Source organism: Aquarana catesbeiana, linkage group LG01 (assembly GCF_042186555.1).
Source record: "Aquarana catesbeiana isolate 2022-GZ linkage group LG01, ASM4218655v1, whole genome shotgun sequence".
Classification (NCBI taxonomy): Eukaryota; Metazoa; Chordata; class Amphibia; order Anura; family Ranidae; genus Aquarana; species Aquarana catesbeiana.
In genome coordinates, this window is record NC_133324.1 from 738,650,702 (window position 1) to 738,670,087 (window position 19,386).

The window sequence follows — 19,386 nt, forward strand, 5'->3', positions numbered from 1 at the left end:
ACCCCTTTCACACCGAGGGCGTTTTGCAGGCGCTATAACGTTAAAAATAGCACCTGCAATCCGCCCTCAAACAGCTGCCCCATTGTCTCCAGTGTGAAAGCCCGAGGGCTTTCACACTGGAGCGGTGCACTGGCAGGACGTCAGGAAAAGTCCCGACAGCAGCTTCTTTGGAGCGGTGAAGGAGCGGTGTGTTTACCGCTCCTCCACCGCTGCTCCCCATTGAAATCAATGGGGCAGCGCTGCGATACCGCCGGTATTGCGGTGCATTGCGGGCGGTTTTAACCCTTTCTCGGCCCCTAGCGACGATATGGGCGGCTCGGTGTGAAAGCCGTCAGAGCAAAGGGTCTGAATACTTAGGACCATGTGATATTTCAGTTTTTCTTTTTTAATAAATCTGCAAAAATGTCAACATTTCTGTGTTTTTCTGTCAATATGGGGTGCTGTGTGTACATTAATGAGGAAAAAAAATGAACTTAAATGATTTTAGCAAATGGCTGCAATATAACAAAGAGTGAAAAATTTAAGGGGGTCTGAATACTTTCCGTCACCACTGTAGATCAAAGCATATTCATGTGTTAGAATGGCCCAGCAAAAGTCCAGACCTAAATCCAATTGAGAATCTGTGGCAAGACTTGAAAATTGCTGTTCCAGATGCTCTCAATCCAACCTGAGCTTGAGCTATTTACAAAGAAGAATGGGCAAAAAGTTCACTCTCTAGATGTGCAAAGCTGGTAGAGACATACCAAAAAAGACTTGCAGCTGTAATTGCAGTGAAAGGTGGTTCTACAAAGTATTGACGCAAGGGGGCTAAATACTAATGTGTGCCACACTTTTCACATATTTATTTGTAAAAAAATTTGAAAACCATTTATCATTTTCCTTCCAGTTCACAATTATCTGCCACTTTGTGTTGGTCTATTACATAAAATCCCAATAAAATACATTTACACTTTTGGTTGTAACATGACAAAATCTGGAAAATTTCAAGGGGTATAAATACTTTTTCAAGGCACTGTATATTCTACAACAAGCTTTTTCCTAAATTACTTGTATAAATCAGAAAGGTCTGCTGTCTTCTCATGTTCATATATGTACATATCAGATATTGGGAGGAGATGGGTAAGGGCAAAGAAGTCCCAAGTAGTGCAATGAGAAAACAAGAATGAGATTTCCTTGAGGATTTGCAGCATACACCCTGCCTTGGCTATTCTTGTTGCTATCTCATGCCATAGATAGAGAAAATGTATGGCATTCTGGGATTCTTAGCACCAACATACAGTATTGCTTCATTTTTATTTGCTATAATGTAATTGTGTTGTCATAATTTTGTATTAAGTGTGATGAATGCTTTTGTATTTAAGGTGACAGTGGAGGAAGTAATGACAACAACTGCTTACTTGGACCTTTTTCTACGAAGTGTCTCAGAACCAACTTTACTGAAGATTTTTCTCCGCTTTGTTCTCATCTACCAACATGAAAATGTTCAAATCCTGGACACACTGGTCAGCCGTATCAATACACCATTTCGGGTAAATTGGTTCAATTTTTTACCCTCCGCTTCTCAAACAAAATTGGAAATGTTATCATTACTTAGAGGGGTTGTAATTTTTTTTATTTATAAATAACAAACATGTAATACTTACATCCTCTGTGCAAAGGTTTTGAACAGAGTGGCCCTGATCCTTCTCTTCTGGGGTCCCCCAGCGGTGCTTCTGGCTCATCCTCTTCTTGAGTGCCCCCACGGAGAGACGCTTTCCATGGGGGCACTCGTGAGGGCACTCTCCTGAGTCCTGCTGCTGTGTCCATTGACACAGACAGCAGGACTTGGCCCCGCCCCTGGCTCCCATGTCACTGGATTTGATTGACAGCAGCAGGAGTCAATGGCTCCTGCTGCTATCAATCTATCCAATGAGGACCCAAGACAGCGGCCGGAGTTACTGTGCTCGTTCTCGTCGCTGGAAAGATTGGGTTCAGATAAGTACAACTCTGGGGGGCAGCTGCACTACGGAACGTTTTTCACCTTAATACATAGAATGCTTTAAGGTGAAAAAGCTTGAGGGTTTACAACCCCTTTAAATGGTATAGTCCCTTAAACACTGCTCTGAATCCAGGAAATATGATTTTTTTTTTTTATAGCAATCAATGTAATCTGATGAATTGTAACTCTGGCCCAAAATCATGTCCGGTATTTTATGACCATCTATGTTACCATTTCCAAAGCCTGTAAAATGACTTTGTGAGAAGGGACCTCTATTGACTCTGTTGTTTCCCCCCAAAGAAGCTGTCTTGTAAACCCCAGCTGCAGGTACTATGCCTGCACTGGGTCCTGTCTCTTCCCATGTGTAGATCCAATGCGAAAAAATGTCAACTTATCCGTACTGTTCCACAGTACCTTTATTGAAGCAAGTGGATGCGACACTCCACAGGCTGATGCATTCTAATCACAATATCTGAAATGATCTACCTGTCTGCTATAAGAGTCGGTTCACACAGGGGCAACATGACTTACAGCGTGACTTTGCAAGGCGACTTGGAGGCAACATCAACGCGACTTTGAGCAACTTACAACACGACTTCAAGTCGCCCCCCAGGACAGGTGACTTTGCCTGTGGCCAATCAGAGCTAATCAGCTCTTGTGACATAATTGTTGTTCCTGTTCTCTTCCTGGGTAAATTCTTTTCTTTTTCCTGTAAAGTCGCTTCACTATAGATGAGGATCCGATTTGGAGGCGACTTCCATTGAAATCTATGGGTACAAGTCCCCTAGAAGTTGCCTTGAAGTAGTACAGGAACCTTTTCTGAAGTCGGAGCAACTTCAGTAGTGTACATTAAGACGGCTCTCATTAACTATAATGTAATTCCTAATGTCAAGTGACTTGGGGCGACTTGAGGGCTGACAAGTCGGATCCAAGTTGTTGTAGTGTGAACCGACACTAAGTTGCTGAAGGGTAAAGTGAAACTCACTCTTTGTTAAAAAAAAAAACACTCCAAGCTTTATACAAATATTTCTAGGGGATCAGTTGGTGTACCTCTGGGTTACATTTAAAGAATACGTTTAGACGTAGAAAAATAAATGTTTTCTCCTGGCCCCCTCAATTCTTTTTAGACTAAAACTACTCACTTTCCAGTTTGGAAAATGCTGGATGCTACCTAGGAATCAGCGTTCAGAAAGTTGACAGGAGAGCCATAAATAAATGACAGCCTAAGGGGTTGCAGGAACCACATTTTGACACCATGTTTCTATGTAAACCCAATGGCTAACTTGCTGGGCAGTGCACAGCAGCTTAGTGAGGACCTGGGAGGAAACATTTATCTTTATGTCTAATTATGTTCTTTTGCTTTACATTAGCCCAGCTATGCACCCATCTACCCCCTACAAAATATTTCCTACTGTTAAGTTATATTTTTTTTACTCAAGAATATATTCATAATATAATTTGTACAATAAATCAATAGTTACTTTAAATTCTGCTCTGACAGTTTAATTAAAAGAACTGATGAGGAAAGACTTTTGAATTACTACTACAAACGTACAAGCTATTTTTCTAATAGAAAATCCAGATTATTTGTACCTGTGCAGGTGATACACCTGCATGACAATGTGCCTTTTGTAATATATTTCATAGAGTTAAAGACCTTACTTCAGTCCGTGTATTAACTTCTATCATTTAGCAGTGCTAGAATGTTATGACAATTTGTCCTTTGAGCAACTTACTGCCAAGTTCCTTCATGAATTAAAGCAGGCGTTCTAAATGCCATGTATACAATGGCATGCATTCTTATTTAGTTCTTAAACTAAAATATTAACTTTTATGGCTTACTTTATCTGCTTGTAAGGCAAAGCACGAACATCGTTCTGTGTATCTAGTTTAATCATAATATCTAAATGATTTCTTGCCTTTGCTCAGAAGTTGCAATATAAATGTACTAGGAAAAAAAAAGTCAAATGGATTATGGAAAAGGACCACTATTGTTAATTAAGAGCTTGCTGAGTGCTGTACGTGCCTGTATTCCATAGCCTGGTATGGCCCATGCTACTGCCTATGCCTTGCCTATTGTATTACAGATGGTTTTGTTATTGGGAGATGCTACAGTGTAATAGAGCTCTGGCTCAGAACTGGGAAGTTCTCTACATAAAAATCAAATCATCATAAATCCTACAAATCACACAGCCATATAAACGAAATCAATGAACTGTAAAAACCAAACAAGCAGTGCAGAATATTAAAAGAAGGTTAAGCTAGTGCATCTGATTTTACAGCACATTATCAAACTCAGAAACCTAGGCCGAAGCAATTTTCTTAACTGTGCCATTAAAAATGTAGCATACACAATGCCATGCATTTTCATGAAACTATGGTCAGTAGATGTCACAGTTTTATAGGCTTTTATTGGTAATTGCATAATAAAAAGCGACAAGATGCCTAAATGAACAAAAGGAAAAAAGTCAAAGTTAAACTTTCAATACTGTCATTTTTTTTGGACAGAGTGCATTGCCTGATGATATTTAAAGGGTTCGGGAAACCCCATTCTGCCCTACATCTTAGGAAGCAACAATATCCGATACGAAATCCTTCTCACCCTATAAGACCATAGAAAATTGATGAACTCAGCTTTGACCGAGAGGAGAAAGGCCCTAGGAATATGGACTGGGAGGGTTTGTAAGAGGTACAGCCTAGAGGAGCCTAGGGAGAATATTCATTTTTAAAATATTGTTTCTGCTGAACCAGGTAAAGGATTAGACTGAATTACTGCTGAGAGGGGTAGGAAGTTTTCCTTGAAAATGTCTGTCAGGGGCACCCGTTTATTCCACAACACAATTCCCCCTGAAAGTGTAACCAGGTGGTAGATTGAGTGGGGTTAAAGCTAAACAAACTATGCGCTAAAACATTTCCCACCGTAAGAGCCCTTCTCGATACATAATCATAATCATAATCTCTCTTTTAGATTTCAGAATAAATATTGTCATTGAACTAGACAGGCGTTGTCTATTGATAATCTTTTGTAATGTGGCTAAACTCAAGGCTGGAGGCAGTAGAAAATGCTGATTTCCTCCAATGGGATCTGGTATTACCACTGGTACCTAAACGTTCCTCCCTAGTTTTTTTTTTTACTATACTGTAAGTGCAATTCAACATCAGCCTTATGCCGCGTACACACGACTGGACTCTACGGCATACTTGGTCCGGCGGACCGGAGTTCGTCGGACAATTCAATCGTGTGTGGGCTCCAGCGGACTTTTTTTTCCCAAAAGTTCGACAGACCTAGAAATTAAACATTCAAATCTTTCTGACGGACTCGAGTCCGGTCAAAAAAGTCCGCTCAAAAAAGTCCGCTCATCTGTATGCTAGTCCGACGGACAAAGACCGACGCTAGGGCAGCTATTGGCTACTGGCTATGAACTTTCTTGTTTTAGTCCAGTCGTACCTCATCACGTACAAATCCGTCCAACTTTGGTTGATCGTGTGTAGGCAAGTCCGTTCATTCGGAAAGTCCATTGGAAAGTCCGTAGAAAAGTCTGCCGGACCAAGTCTGCCATAAAGTCCGCTCGTGTGTACGCGGCATGAGAAACCCTTTATCAATAAAGCGTTGATACAGTGGGGCAAAAAAGTATTTAGTCAGCCAATTATGCAAGTTCTCCCACTTAAAAAGATGAGAGAGGCCTGTAATTGTCATCATAGGTATACCTCAACTATGAGAGACAAAATGTGGAAACAAATCCAGACAATCACATTGTCTGATTTTTGAAAGAATTTATTTGCAAATTATGGTGGAAAATAAGTATTTGGTCACCTACAAACAAGCAAGATTTCTGGCTCTCACAAACCTGTATCTTCTTCTTTAAGAGGCTCCTCTGTCCTCCACTCATTACCTGTATTAATTGCACCTGTTTGAACTTGTTATCAGTATAAAAGACACCTGTCCACAACCTCAAACAGTCACACTCCAAATTCCACTATAGTGAAGACCAAAGAGCTGTCGAAGGACACCAGAAACAAAATTGTAGACCTGCACCAGGCTGGGAAGACTGAATCTGCAATAGGCAAGCAGCTTGGTGTAAAGAAATCAACTGCGGGAGCAATAATTAGAAAATGGAAGACATACAAGACCACTGATAATCTCCCTCGATCTGGGGCTCCACGCAAGATCTCACCCCGTGGGGTCAAAATGATCACAAGAACGGTGAGCAAAAATCCCAGAATCCTAGAATCTTAGGGGACCTAGTGAATGACCTTCAGAGAGCTGGGACCAACGTAACAAAGTCTACCATCAGTAACACACCAGGGACTCAGATCCTGCAGTGCTAAACGTGTCCCCCTACTTAAGCCAGTACATGTCCGGGCCCATCTGAGGCTTGCTGGAGAGCATTTGGATGATCCAGAAGAGGATTGGGAGAATGTCATATGGTCAGATGAAACCAAAGTAGAACTGTTTGGTAGAAACACAACTCAGGCTTGAATGGAGGAGAAGATTCGGATGCCGCACACCGGATGTAGTCAAAAAATTTTCACTTTATTGAAAAAATGGGATCATCAAAATAACAAGACTGTCATGCAGAAAGTACAGATAAGCTGACGCGTTTCGCACTCAGGACTGAGTGCTTACTCATAGCACGTCGTGTTTGGAGGAGAGAGAATGCTGAGTTGCAACCAAAGAACACCATACCTACTATGAAGCATGGGGGTGGCAACATCATGCTTTGGGGCTGTTTCTCTGCAAAGGGAACAGGACGACTGATCCGTGTACATGAAAGAATGAATGGGGCCATGTATTGTGAGATTTTGAGTGCAAACCTCCTCCCATCAGCAAGGGCATTGAAGATGAAACGTGGCTGGGTCTTTCAGCATGACAATGATCCCAAACACACCGCCCGGGCAACGAAGAAGTGGCTTTGTAAGAAGCATTTCAAGGTCCTGGAGTGGCCTAGCCAGTCTCCAGATCTCAACCCCATAGAAAACCTTTGGAGGGAGTTGAAAGTCCGTGTTGCCCAGCGACAGCCCCAAAACATCACTGCTCTAGAGGAGATCTGCATGGAGGAATGGGCCAACATACCAGCAACAGTGTGTGACAACCTTGTGAAGACTTACAGAAAACGTTTGACCTCTGTCATTGCCAACAAAGGATATATAACAAAGTATTGAGATGAACTTTTGATATTGACCAAATACTTATTTTCCACCATAATTTGCAAATAAATTCTTTCAAAAATCAGACAATGTGATTGTCTGGATTTGTTTCCACATTTTGTCTCTCATAGTTGAGGTATACCTATGATGACAATTACAGGCCTCTCATCTTTTTAAGTGGGAGAACTTGCACAATTGGTGGCTGACTAAATACTTTTTTGCCCCACTGTACATGATTGCAGACTCCATTTTAAAACTACCCTCCTCATTACAACTGCAATGTAGTCACAAAAACTGTTCAATTGGCATTGATGTGATAGTGTGTTTTGGATGTCCTGACTGTGCTAACAGTAAATTGTTACCCGACATGGACTTTCTATATAAATTTGTAATCACACGATTCCCACATCCAGTCAGTTTAACATTCAGAAAAACAACTTCCTTTGTATCTATCCGGCCCGTGAATGATAGGTTCAGATAATTATTATTAAGATAATCCACAAAAGTATATAGATCTCCCACATTCTTATTACAAATGAATATAAGATCATCTATATAACAAAATATGCTTTAAAATGCGGTCTAAAAAACTCAATATCTCCATAGATATGGGACTGCTCCCATCAACTTATATACAGATTAGCGAGTGAGGGCAAAAGTTTTCTCAGCTTTCAGCTCTAGCATAGTGTTCAACTGTATTAATAGTTTAAATAATCAAGCCGCTGTGCATGATGTGTTATGATTAAGTGCCATGAAACAGTTACTCTTGTTTCATCCTATGCTATTTGCTTTTTTTTTAACTTTTTCAATAAATGGTATAGATCTTAGTGAGATAGTAGATATCGCATCCAGGGACTGGTAAGCTGCAATAAATTACATTTTTGTTCTTGGGTTTAGAGGTCCTTTCAGTAGTCTATTTCCAAAGATGGGCCGAGCTGTCTCCTGTCAGCTATAAGCCACTTCCTGTATAAATTGTCAGGAAGCAGAAATTTTAAAAGCTCTGCGCTAAAAAAAACTGAGAAGAGTTGTTCCCCACCAAGGCGGATTGATGGCCATGACTGCTTTACTTGTCAATGATAATGCTACAATTAATTTTGTTAATATTCTAACTCTCATGAAAAGGTGTAATCACAAAAACTACCCAACATTTTCTACTTTTTTATTGTGAGAGTGTTATCTGGGGACCAAGTACAAAACATGAAAAGCATACCAACACTTGCTGGGGTTGCGTCTCACAGTTATACCATAGCCAAAGAACCACAGGTTGCTGATCCTGGTCCTGGACAAAACAACTACACAATGTTGTTGTTTCTACAAACTCTGATTCTGTTGTTAGCAATTGTTTAACCATATTGTTTTCTTTATTCTAGCTCTGTGTGGTTTCCTTAGCATTATTCCGAACCCTTATTGGTTTGCATTGCGAAGATGTCATGCTACAACTCATTTTAAGGTATGATCACTTGTATACTTGTTACAACACCCCACAAATAGCCTTAGACAGATCAGGACTGGGAGCTGAACTCCAGGCAATTAGTAAATATAGAGCTTAAATGCATATGCAGGAGCTGTTTTAACATCCACATGATTTGTATTTCTGTTCATCCAGCCCTGAGATTTGCATAGCCCTAATAGACAGCCCAGCCTGGTTGATAACTTCATTTTACTTTTCTTTACTGCAGACATATGGTAAGATCCCCTCCCTACCATTTATGTGTTATTGGATGGTGAAGACGCAGCTGAATTCAGCTCTCTCCTCCTGTCAGAATGTCCATGGATAGCAAATGTCCATGAACCATGAAGCAGAGTCTGATTGGCTCCTAATCCTACCCCACCATCACCATCAGATCTTCTTCACAGGGAATTAAAAGAGGCTCATACTATGTAAAATTCTAATACTTGCACTAGTTGCATTTAAAATACATTTAGTAATTTACAATGAATATACAGTATATGCATTCATATATTGCTTTTGATTATATATATATATATATATATACAGGAGGTCCCCGGGTTACAAACAAGTTAGGGACTGTAGGTTTGTTCTTAAGTTGAATCTGCTTGTAAGTCAGAACAGGTACATTTTTTAAGTGTAGCTCCAGCCAAAAAAAACTATGTTTAAGCTTTTTGGATAGCATAGGGAAGGGTTAACACCCCTGTAACATTTGTTTTGCTGTGTGTGCCTCTGTTCAGTAGATTTCACCTCACTTTCTGTCCCAATGACAATTGGATTTTGACAATTTTGGGTTGTTGTGGAAACAAGCCTTGGTGATAAAGCATCAGTGGAGGTGCTGTCCCCTCAAAATACCTCAACAAACAGCCATTAATGTCTAAACTGCTGGCAACAAAAGTGAGTACACCCCTAAGTGAAAATGTCCAAATTGGGCCCAAAGTGTGAATATTTTGTGTGGCCACCATTATTTTCCAGCACTGCCTTAACCATCTTGGGCATGGAGTTCACCAGAGCTTCACAGGTTGCCATTGGAGTCCCCTTCCACTCCTCTATGACAACATCACAGAGCTGGTGGATGTTAGAGACCTTGCGCTTCTCCACCTTCCTTTTGAGTATGCCTCACAGATGCTCAATAGGGTTTAGGTCTGGATACATGCTTGGCCAGTCCTCAGCTTCTTTAGCAAGGCAGTGGTCATCTTGGTGGTGTGTTTGGGGTCATTATCATGTTGGAATACTGCCCTGTCGCCCAGTTTCTGAAGGAAGGGGATCCTGCTCTGCTTTGGTATGTCACAGGACATGTTGACATTCATGGTTCCCTCAATGAACTGTAGCTCCCCAGTGCCGGCAGCACTTATGCAGCCCTAGACCATGACACTCCCACCACCATGCTTGACTGTAGGAAAGACACAGTTGTCTTTGTACTCCTCACCTGGTTGCCACCACACACGCTTGGCACTATTTGAACCAAATAAGTTTATCTTGGTCTCATCAGACCACAGGACATGGTTCCAGTAATCCATGTCCTTAGTCTGCTTGTCTTCAGCAAACTGGTTGTGGGCTTTCTTGTGCATCATCTTTAGAAGAGGCTTCCTTCTGGGATGAAAGCCATGCAGACCATGCAGTGTGCGGGGTATGGTCCGAGCACTGACAGGCTGACCCCCCACCCCTTTAACCTCTGCAGCAATGCTGGCAGCACTCATACTTCTATTTCCCAAAGACAACCTCTGTACATGACTGAGCATGTGCACTCAACTTCTTTGGTCAACCATGGTGAGGCCTATTCTGAGTGGAACCTGTCCTGTTAAACCTCTGTATGGTCTTGGCCACCATGATGCAGCTCAGTTTCAGGGTCTTGGCAATCTTCTTATAGCCTAGGCCATCTTTATGTCGAGCAACAATTCTTTTTTTCTGATCCTCAGAGAGTTCTTTGCCATGAGGTGCTATGTTGAACTTCCAGTGACCAGTATGAGAGAGTGAGAGCGATAACACCAAATTTAACACACCTGCTCCCCATTCACACCTCAGACCATGTAACACTAACAAGTCAAATGACACCAGGGGGGGGGAAATGGCTAATTGGACCCAAATTGGACATTTTCACTTGGGGGCGTACTCACTTTTGTTGCCAGTGGTTTAGACATTATTGGCTGGGTGTTGAGTTATTTTGAGGGGTCAGCAAATTTACACTGTTATACAAGCTGTACACTCACTACTTTACATTGTAGCAAGGTGTCATTTTTTTCAGTGTTGTCACATGAAAAGATATAATAAAATATTTACAAAACTGTGAGGGGTGTACTCACTTTTGTGAGATACTGTGTGTATATATATACCGGTATATGTATATATATATATATATATATATATATACAGTATATATATATTAGAGATGCACGATTCTGGATAAAATGAGAATCACAATTTTTTTGCTTAGAATATCATCATGATTCTCTGTGTAACATCATCTTTCACATTATACAAAAAAATTGGGCTAATTTTACTGTTTAGTTTTTTTTAATTCATTGAAGTATATTTTTTCCTAATAAATTGCATTTGAAAGAGCAATGCGTAAATACAGTGTGACATAAAATATTGCAACGATCTCCATTTTATTCTCTAGGGTCTCTGCTTAAAAAAATATATATATAATGTTTGGGGGTTCTAAGTAATTTTCTAGCAAAAAATACATGGCTTAATCTGTAAGCTCATTCCTTTGATCCTTTGATCTAAAAGAACCGAGAGATGCATTGTCTCTCTTTATCGCTGTTGATAAACATTTGCGGGCTGAGTTTTTTTTTATCTTCTTTTGACAGCTCTGAGCAGAGAACGGCTCTGCACTTGTTTAACATGAATCAGGGATGTTGGATTAAGATTGTGAGGGAGGTTGAATCGCGATCACGATTTTTTAACCTATGTTACCTGTAAAAGGGAGCAAAAATACTTAATGCCACTATTGTATCCTACTGGGTGGAACCATTAAGAGCAATATTTTGCCAGAATCACCCTGTCACGTGATTCTCTCTAATGCCCCGTACACACGATCGGACATTCCCACAAATCCATGGATTTTTTCCGACGGATGTTGGCTCAAACTTGTTTTGTGTACACACGGTCGCACAACGTTGTCGGAATTTCCGATCGCGAAGAACGCGGTGACGTACACCACGTACGGCGAGACTAGAAAAGGCCAGTTCGTTACCAAGCGCGGCACCCTTTGGGCTCCTTTTGCTAATCTCGTGTTAGTAAAAGTTTGGTGAGAGACGATTCGCGCTTTTTCAGACTCGTGGTTTTCAGATTGTTTTCTGCTGTTCAGTTTATGCTTGTATCTGCTCTTCAGTGCGTGCAGCAAGCTACGCGTGACTTTGTCATTGTGTTCTTGTTCGTTCGTTACTGTTTTTCAGGTCGCTCTTCACAGGCTTTGCTGTTCTCCAGTGCGTTCTGTTACTTCGTTCTGAACAGCCGACCGTTTTCTAGCCATGTTGCGTATACATACTCCTCGTAGAGTTCGTGCTGTGCGGGGGCTTGGTGTTGGGGTCCTGACCTTGACACAAGTCCAGTCCATGAACAGGGTGGGGAGGAGTTCATGGACCAAGAATTGGTTGCTCCAGCGTGAGAATAATCCTGATGATTTCAGGAACTTTCTCCGGATGACGGACCCCGCATTTCACCGTTTGTTGGCTTTGCTGACGCCCTATATCAGCAGGCAGGACACCTGCATGAGGCAAGCCATCACTCCGGAGCAGAGGCTAGTCGCCACCCTGCGGTACTTGTCGACGGGGAGAAGCCTGCAGGACTTGAACAACTCGGGGTGGCACTATTATAATTATAAGGGGTTCAATAGTATTGTGATGTTGGCGGTGGTGTCGGCTACTTATGAGTTCCTGTATGTGGAAGAATGGCCGGATGTCCGATGGTGGAGTCATCGCCCAGACGGAGTTCTACAGGCATCTCCAGAATGCCAGCTTGGACTTGCCACCTCCAGAAGACAATGTGGAAGGACTCCCATTCGTCTTCGTTGCGGATGAAGCATTTGAGCTGGGGAACCATCTTATGCGGCCATTCCCGATGAGGACCCTCACCCCGGACCAGAGGGTTTTTAATTACCGGCTGGCCAGAGCCAGAAGAGTGGTGGAGAACACGTTTGGAATCATGGCCAGCCGGTTCCGCCTATTTCTTACACCCATACACATGGCGGAGTACAAACTGAATCATATTATCCTGGCGTGCTGTGTTCTACACAACTTTTTACGGCAACATTCTGCCAACTATGCTGGCTCAGTTGGGCCTGAGGCTGAAATTCCAAATGAACCAACCCTGACGGCGCTTGAAAGTGTCCGTCCTGGCTTGCCCCCCCTGAGTGCCCGTGATGTCCGGCTAAGATACCTTGAATTCTTTGTGGGTAGGGGGGCTATCAATATGCCAGACAATGTCTAAAACCTTTTTCAAATAAAAAAAACAAAAACTACTCAAATCTTTGGTGACATTTACTGCTTGTGTTTGTTTTGAGTCCTGAAAATGGCGTGATTGGGTAACCTTACAAAGCACTGTTGGGTGTTATTTACTAAAGGCAAAGACACTTTGTACTACAAGTGCACTTGAAACTGCACTTGTAGTGCAAAGTGGATTTTACCTTAGGAAATAACACTCATTGTCACAGAAAACACCAATTAGAGCACCACAAAAGTGTTGGAGCGTTGAAACAATAATCCACACATTCTTGATTAACAATCTTTTTAATACCAGCACAATCACATGTGCATTTAGAAAAGGTTTTTAAAACAAACCAACATGTTTGTTGTATAACAATTTTTGGGGTCACATTAGAAAAAGTAGAAATATCCATTTAAGATAAAACAGGCATGTTTAAAACCAACAAGAAAGACACAAATCTTGAACTTACAAAGTTCACATTTGGTAGAACTTGAAGGCAATATCAGATATGAGTATTTACAAACCGTGTTTGATATTGCGTTCAGATGGGGTGAAGTCACCCCAGGAAAAGCCAAATTTTGAAGATGCACACAAATTTATGAATGTCAACATGTGCTACCTGCCATCACGGGGGATCAAGGGACATGTTTTCTTGATTATTGAGGAAGGAGTTGCACCCCCAAAACGCGTCCATTGATCTCCCGTGATGGCAGATAGCACATGTTGACACACTGTGTGCATCTTCAAAATTTGGCTTTTCTCAAATTTGTCAAAAAATGTCAAAAATTTTTAGCACACAAAAAAACAAAGGGATTTTGAGGGGTTTTAAACTCTCCCTAAAACATCAATGATGTTCTTCATTTTTTGAATAACATCATTGATGTTTTTCTTGATGTTTTCCAAGTCCCTATTACACCCCATGATCTCCCCGATCAGGATCTGTGCACTTTCCGAGGTGAAAGGATCTGGATCCACAACATCACGATCACCTAAAAAGATAGAAACCAAAAAACACCATGTATTATAAATATGCCGGCATCCGTCTCTTACCTGAGCCTGTGGTCGCAGACACTCACCTGTTGTGGTGCCAATTTCCACCACGTCTTCCTCCTTCTGCTGTGCTTGTTCTGGGTGGATTTCCCCTTCTTCCAGAGGTGGGGGGTCTCTGGTCTCCTCGGATGAGGGGTGTCCTCCGAGTCTTTTCTCCGCTATGTAAAAAAAAATAGGTCTACTTAGCACACAGATATTTGATGGCAGAACTATAAATATGAAACATTGCTTGGAAGTGGGGTACAATTGTCTGTTTTGGCAGAGTTCCAAGATGTTGCATTTTTCTTGTCCTTTGTGAAGCTTCAATACTTACCTGTTTTGTACAAGCTTCACAGATGGAGACACCCCTATAGTATACACTGGAGCACCTGTGTGGGCCAACCAATAAAAAGGGTGTTCTGGGGTCCCACACTAGTGCTCCAGCATCCAGATATGTAAACAGCTGCTGAGTGTCCTCTACTTACACAGAATCTAGTTTGCATTTCATTCTAGTAACAAACCCATCTACACAACCAAATTAGTTTCACACAAGTAGGCCCTAAAAAATGTGGGCAAATGCATATGGCCAAAACAATGGCGTTTTATAGACCGAAAGAAAAATGTTTGATACGAACGAATAATGTGCCCATTAACATGAAAGTTGACATTTTAAACTGGATAACATTTAAGAAAAGCACATGGAGCAGCACGAACTTAATAAACACAAAAAGAATAGGAACACAGCACAACTATTTACTTTTTTGCAGCACTCTCCGGATCTTTCTGTACTGCTCGTGCTCTTAATTTTAGGTCCGACCACCGCTTCCTGAGCTAATCTTTCGATCGACGTACCCCGAAATTCCGGTGCAGACTTTTGACCACTTTTTCCATGATCTTGGCCTTTCGGACATTGGGGTTGGGGTAAGGTCTATACTTTCCGTCATAGTCAGCCCTCTTCAGGATGTCGACCATCTCCAACATATCCCCAAAGGACATATTTGAGGCCTTAAATCGTCTCCTTCTGGATCGGGACGTTTCTGCCTAGGGGGCTTTCCTCCTCCTCTTCCTCGTTGGTGTAATTATCAGACACCTACTCTGACTCCGCCATGTGCTCTTCCCCACTGCGACGAACCAGAAGGTGCGGGGAGTAGACTATAAAGAACGTCAGGGGCAGGCGGAGTTTCACGCATGCGCAGTGTCTATAAAGCATAACACGCGTGTGTAGTACGTACGATCTGTGAGCGGAGGAAGTAGTAACGGAGGCGCCGATCGTGATTGCGAAGGTAAGATTTAACATTGGGCCTATACTGCTTCTAGATTGAGGACTGTATTTGCACAAGTTTAGAAGACTTTAGGCTGACATTAGGGTTTGTCTTGTGTTGTGTCTTGCAGTGAAAATGGATATCTTGAAAGATAAGGACTTTATGCCAATCTTCATTGATAAGTTCAGGGAGCTGCCCTGTCTATGGGATATAAACCACCCTGAATATAAGAACCAAACAAAGAGGAAGGCAGCGCTGGATCAATTGCTGGAATTTGTGAAGACGGTGATCCCCACGGCAGACATCACCTATTTGAAGATCCTAATTGGTGGCCTGAGGAGTACATATCTAAGGGAGCACAGGAAGGTCCAGGATTCCCAGAGATCAGGAGCTGCAGATGACATGTATGTCCCCAGGCTGTGGTACTATGACAGGCTGCATTTTCTGGCAGGTCAGACTGAACCTAGGCCAGCACTCTCCACTCTTCCTTCCACGCTTCCTTCCCCCCCAGCTGAGGCTTCTGAAGCCCAACCTGGGCCTTCCAGGCAACAACATGTGGAGGAGCCCAGCTTGAGCCAGGTATAGCATTCCTGTAAATTTTCATGGTTTTCCAATCGATGTTAACTAAATGTTAGTTTGGAGTACTAATTTTTTATTGTGATTGATGATTCAAAAATTAAAACCATGTCCCTTTTTCATACACAGGGAAGTCTCAGCCAGGAGGTGGCTGGGCCAAGCAGGCTGCCTGATATCCAGGTCCCTCCCCTACACTTTCAAAGACAAAGTAGCAGGAAGAGGAGTAACCTGGAGGAGGCTGCCATAGGCCTCTTTTGGAAGGCTACAGAGGCCCTGAGAAGCCCCCACAGTGTGGAGGAGGACTTTGCTGGCATAACTGCCTGCAAAATGCTGCAGATGGAGGAGGGCCAACGACTCCTGTGTGAGTCCTTAATTTTGGAAGCTCTCAATAAGGGGTTGAGGGGCCAAATACATTTGTAACCTCACATATAGTCCTCCTACTCCTCCTCCTCCTCCTCCAGGTCCTACTCCTCCTCCTGCTACATCTCCAACACCAGAGCCACAGCCGGGAAGGAAGCGTGGAAAGAAGACCAGAGAGTGATGAACCTGGGTCCAGTCTGGTCTGGCAAAAGATGCAGGCTCTTGTAGTACCACAGCCTGGGGACATAGATGTCATCTGCTGCTTTCATGATCTCTGGGACTTCTGAACCAGACTTCACTCCCTTAGATATGGACTCCTCAGGCCACCAATTTTGCAGTAAAAGAATTGATGTGTGCCCTGGGGGTCCAAGGCTTCGCCAATTTATGATGTTTCTCCAGCGTTGCCTCCCTCTTTGTTTGGTTCTGAGCCCTTAATAAAGGATTTTTTTGTTTCAATTATACTCGCCTATGTGTGTTTTCCTTAACCTCCTTGGTGGTAATTCCGAGCATGACTCGGGTCTGACTTTTTCTGTCAGGAGCAGTAACCCCGAGTCACGCTTGGGGTAACATTGCAGAGCATCCAGTGGAGCCCTTACCTTCTCCTGGGTTCCAGCAATGCCCTCCACTGTCCTCGGCTGTGCTCCGCTGTGATCGCCAGCGCGATCACCGCATCTCACTTCTGGTTCCGTTCCCTGCGAGCAGCAGCGGCGCACGGGAGCGGAACTGGGTGGGAAATTCAAAAAGTTCAATAGTTCAAACACAAAACACACATATAAAAAGAGATGATACAGTGTAATCTGAGAGGATTACATTGTATCATCTCAGATCTCACTGATACAGTACCCCTTGCCCCAGTGCCCCTTGCCTCCAATAAAATATTGAGAAGATGGAATCCAAAAAGCGCCATTTCGCTACAAAATCGCCTTTGGAGCAGTTCAATGACAGCGACAGCAACAAGGAGTTGCTCCCAGAACTGAGCAATAGTGAGTCGTGGGGAGATTTGTCGTCTGACACTGATCTGACAAGTGACAGCGGTGACAGCGGTGATGATCCTGCACCTGACATCAGCGATGTGCGCACTTGGTGCCCTATTGAGTGCAATACGGACCAGGTAGCGCCCCCAAGATTTCCCTTCACTGGATCACCTGGGATGAAGGTCGAAGTTGAGCGTGACAACCCTCTGGCATACCTGCAATTATTTCTCACAGAGGAGGTAATAGAAAAAATTGTCACAGAGACAAATCGGTACCAAGAGCAGCAATCCGCTACGCTGCATACCAGGTTTTCCCGAAGCAGAAGGTGGGAACCGGTGACTAAAGAGGACATCTGGCTGTTTCTCTGACTCATTATTCTTCAGGGGGTGGTGGGGAAACCGCGCCAGAAATGGTACTGGACCACCAACAAGTTACTGGCCACTCCGTTTTTTGGTACTGTGATGTCCGAATACCGTTTTTCCCTCATCATTAAATATTTCCACTTCACTGACAATGAAGAGTTTGATGAGGCCATGCATCCTGCGCCCAAGCTAAAAAAAAATCTGGGAGGTATGCCAAATTATTGGGAACAATTTCCACGGGCCTACGTGCCAGAAAGGGACGTCAGCGTGGATGAGAGTTTGATGGCCTACAAAGGACGCCTAAGCTGGATCCAGTATATTGCATCCAAAAGAGCGCGGTTTGGCATTAAATCATACATGCTCTGCGAGTCATCCACTGGGTACATATGGAACTCTGTCATTTACACCGGTAATGGCACGAAGTTCAACCCCAGGTACAGCAACTATGGGATGGCCACATCATCTGTCCTTACACTGCTGGAGCCATTACTGAACCAGGGATATTGTGTGACCATGGACAATTTCTATACGTCGCCGGAACTGTTTGAGGTTTTGATCCAAAACAAGACTGATGCCTATGGTACAGTTAGGCCTAACAGACGTGACATGCCATCTATGTTTGGCAAGAAAAAACTAAAACCCGGAGAAATGGTTGCCTGGCAGAAGGGTAAGATGATGGCAATACGTTGGCGAGACAAGAAGGACGTGTGTCTCATGAGCACTGTGCACAATACCTCCACTGCCACGGTCCACACAAAAGGTGGGAAAAATGTGCTGAAGCCGCAAGTCGTGATAGACTATAATTGCACTATGGGAGGTGTCGACCGAGCCGATCAGGCAATGACCTTTTATCCGACTATGCGGAAACAGCAGAAAAAATATTACAAAATGATTTTCAGGCATCTTCTGGAACAATGCGTTTGGAATGCTTACATCTTGTACCGAGCAGGGAGTGACAGGCCTCTTGTTCATTCAGATTTTATCTAGAAGGTGGCTGAGCAGATTTTTGTCAAACACCAGATGCCATCAGTAGATGTGAACAGACCTGGACGACGTGCTGTTGGTGTTGCCAACCCAGAACGCCTAACAGGTCGTCACTTTATGGACTATATACCGCCAACCGCAAAAAAGGCAGCACCTACCAGGATGTGCGTGGTTTGCTGTTCACACAGAGATGACAAGGGAAAAAAAATCAGAAAAGAAACCAGGTTCTATTGTCCGGATTGTGAAGTCGGACTGTGTGCTGTACCTTGCTTCAAAATTTATCACACTCAGGATGTTTATTGAATTTTCTTTGTCTGACAAATTTCTTTAGTTTGTATTACATTATTGAATAAAATTATATTATTTAAAAATTTAAAATCATGATTTTGTGTTTCAAACTTTATCACATCTGGGATGTCTACTAGAGTCTTGTTTGGTCAGGTTTAAGTAAGTAATTACTAAGAATTGCATGCCTATAATACATAGCATCAAATTTCCATGCAAAATAATTGTACCGCTTTCAGTACAAAATTCCAGACAGAATCATACCGCCAGGGAGGTTAAAAAAGGACAGTTTGTGAGGATTCAGGTACATTTCAAAAATACAATGTGAAATTAACAAGGGACACCAACACCAAGCAATCTCCTTGAGATTAAATAATACAAGATAATAATGGTGTTGTGGTAACTTGACACACAAAACACACACAAAAATATTATGGAGTAAAACTAAAAATAAAATAAAACAAAGATCAGCCTTGAAAAAAATACAAACCCAAAAAAAAAAAAAAAAACAGCCTTGAAAAAAATAAAAATAAATAAAACAACAAAA

At 42.5% G+C, this 19,386-nt stretch overlaps 1 protein-coding gene across 4 annotated transcripts in view; it reads left to right on the plus strand.

The window, feature by feature from the left end:
• Window positions 1–19,386, plus strand: part of FHIP1A (FHF complex subunit HOOK interacting protein 1A) — a 354,581-nt gene that overhangs the window by 304,165 nt on the left and 31,030 nt on the right. For all 4 annotated transcript variants that reach the window (XM_073604989.1, XM_073604973.1, XM_073604997.1 and 1 more), the window contains 2 exons: window positions 1,362–1,529; window positions 8,497–8,576. In XM_073604989.1, coding sequence (XP_073461090.1) covers window positions 1,362–1,529; window positions 8,497–8,576 — 248 coding nt within the window. The remainder of the gene's footprint in view (window positions 1–1,361; window positions 1,530–8,496; window positions 8,577–19,386) is intronic.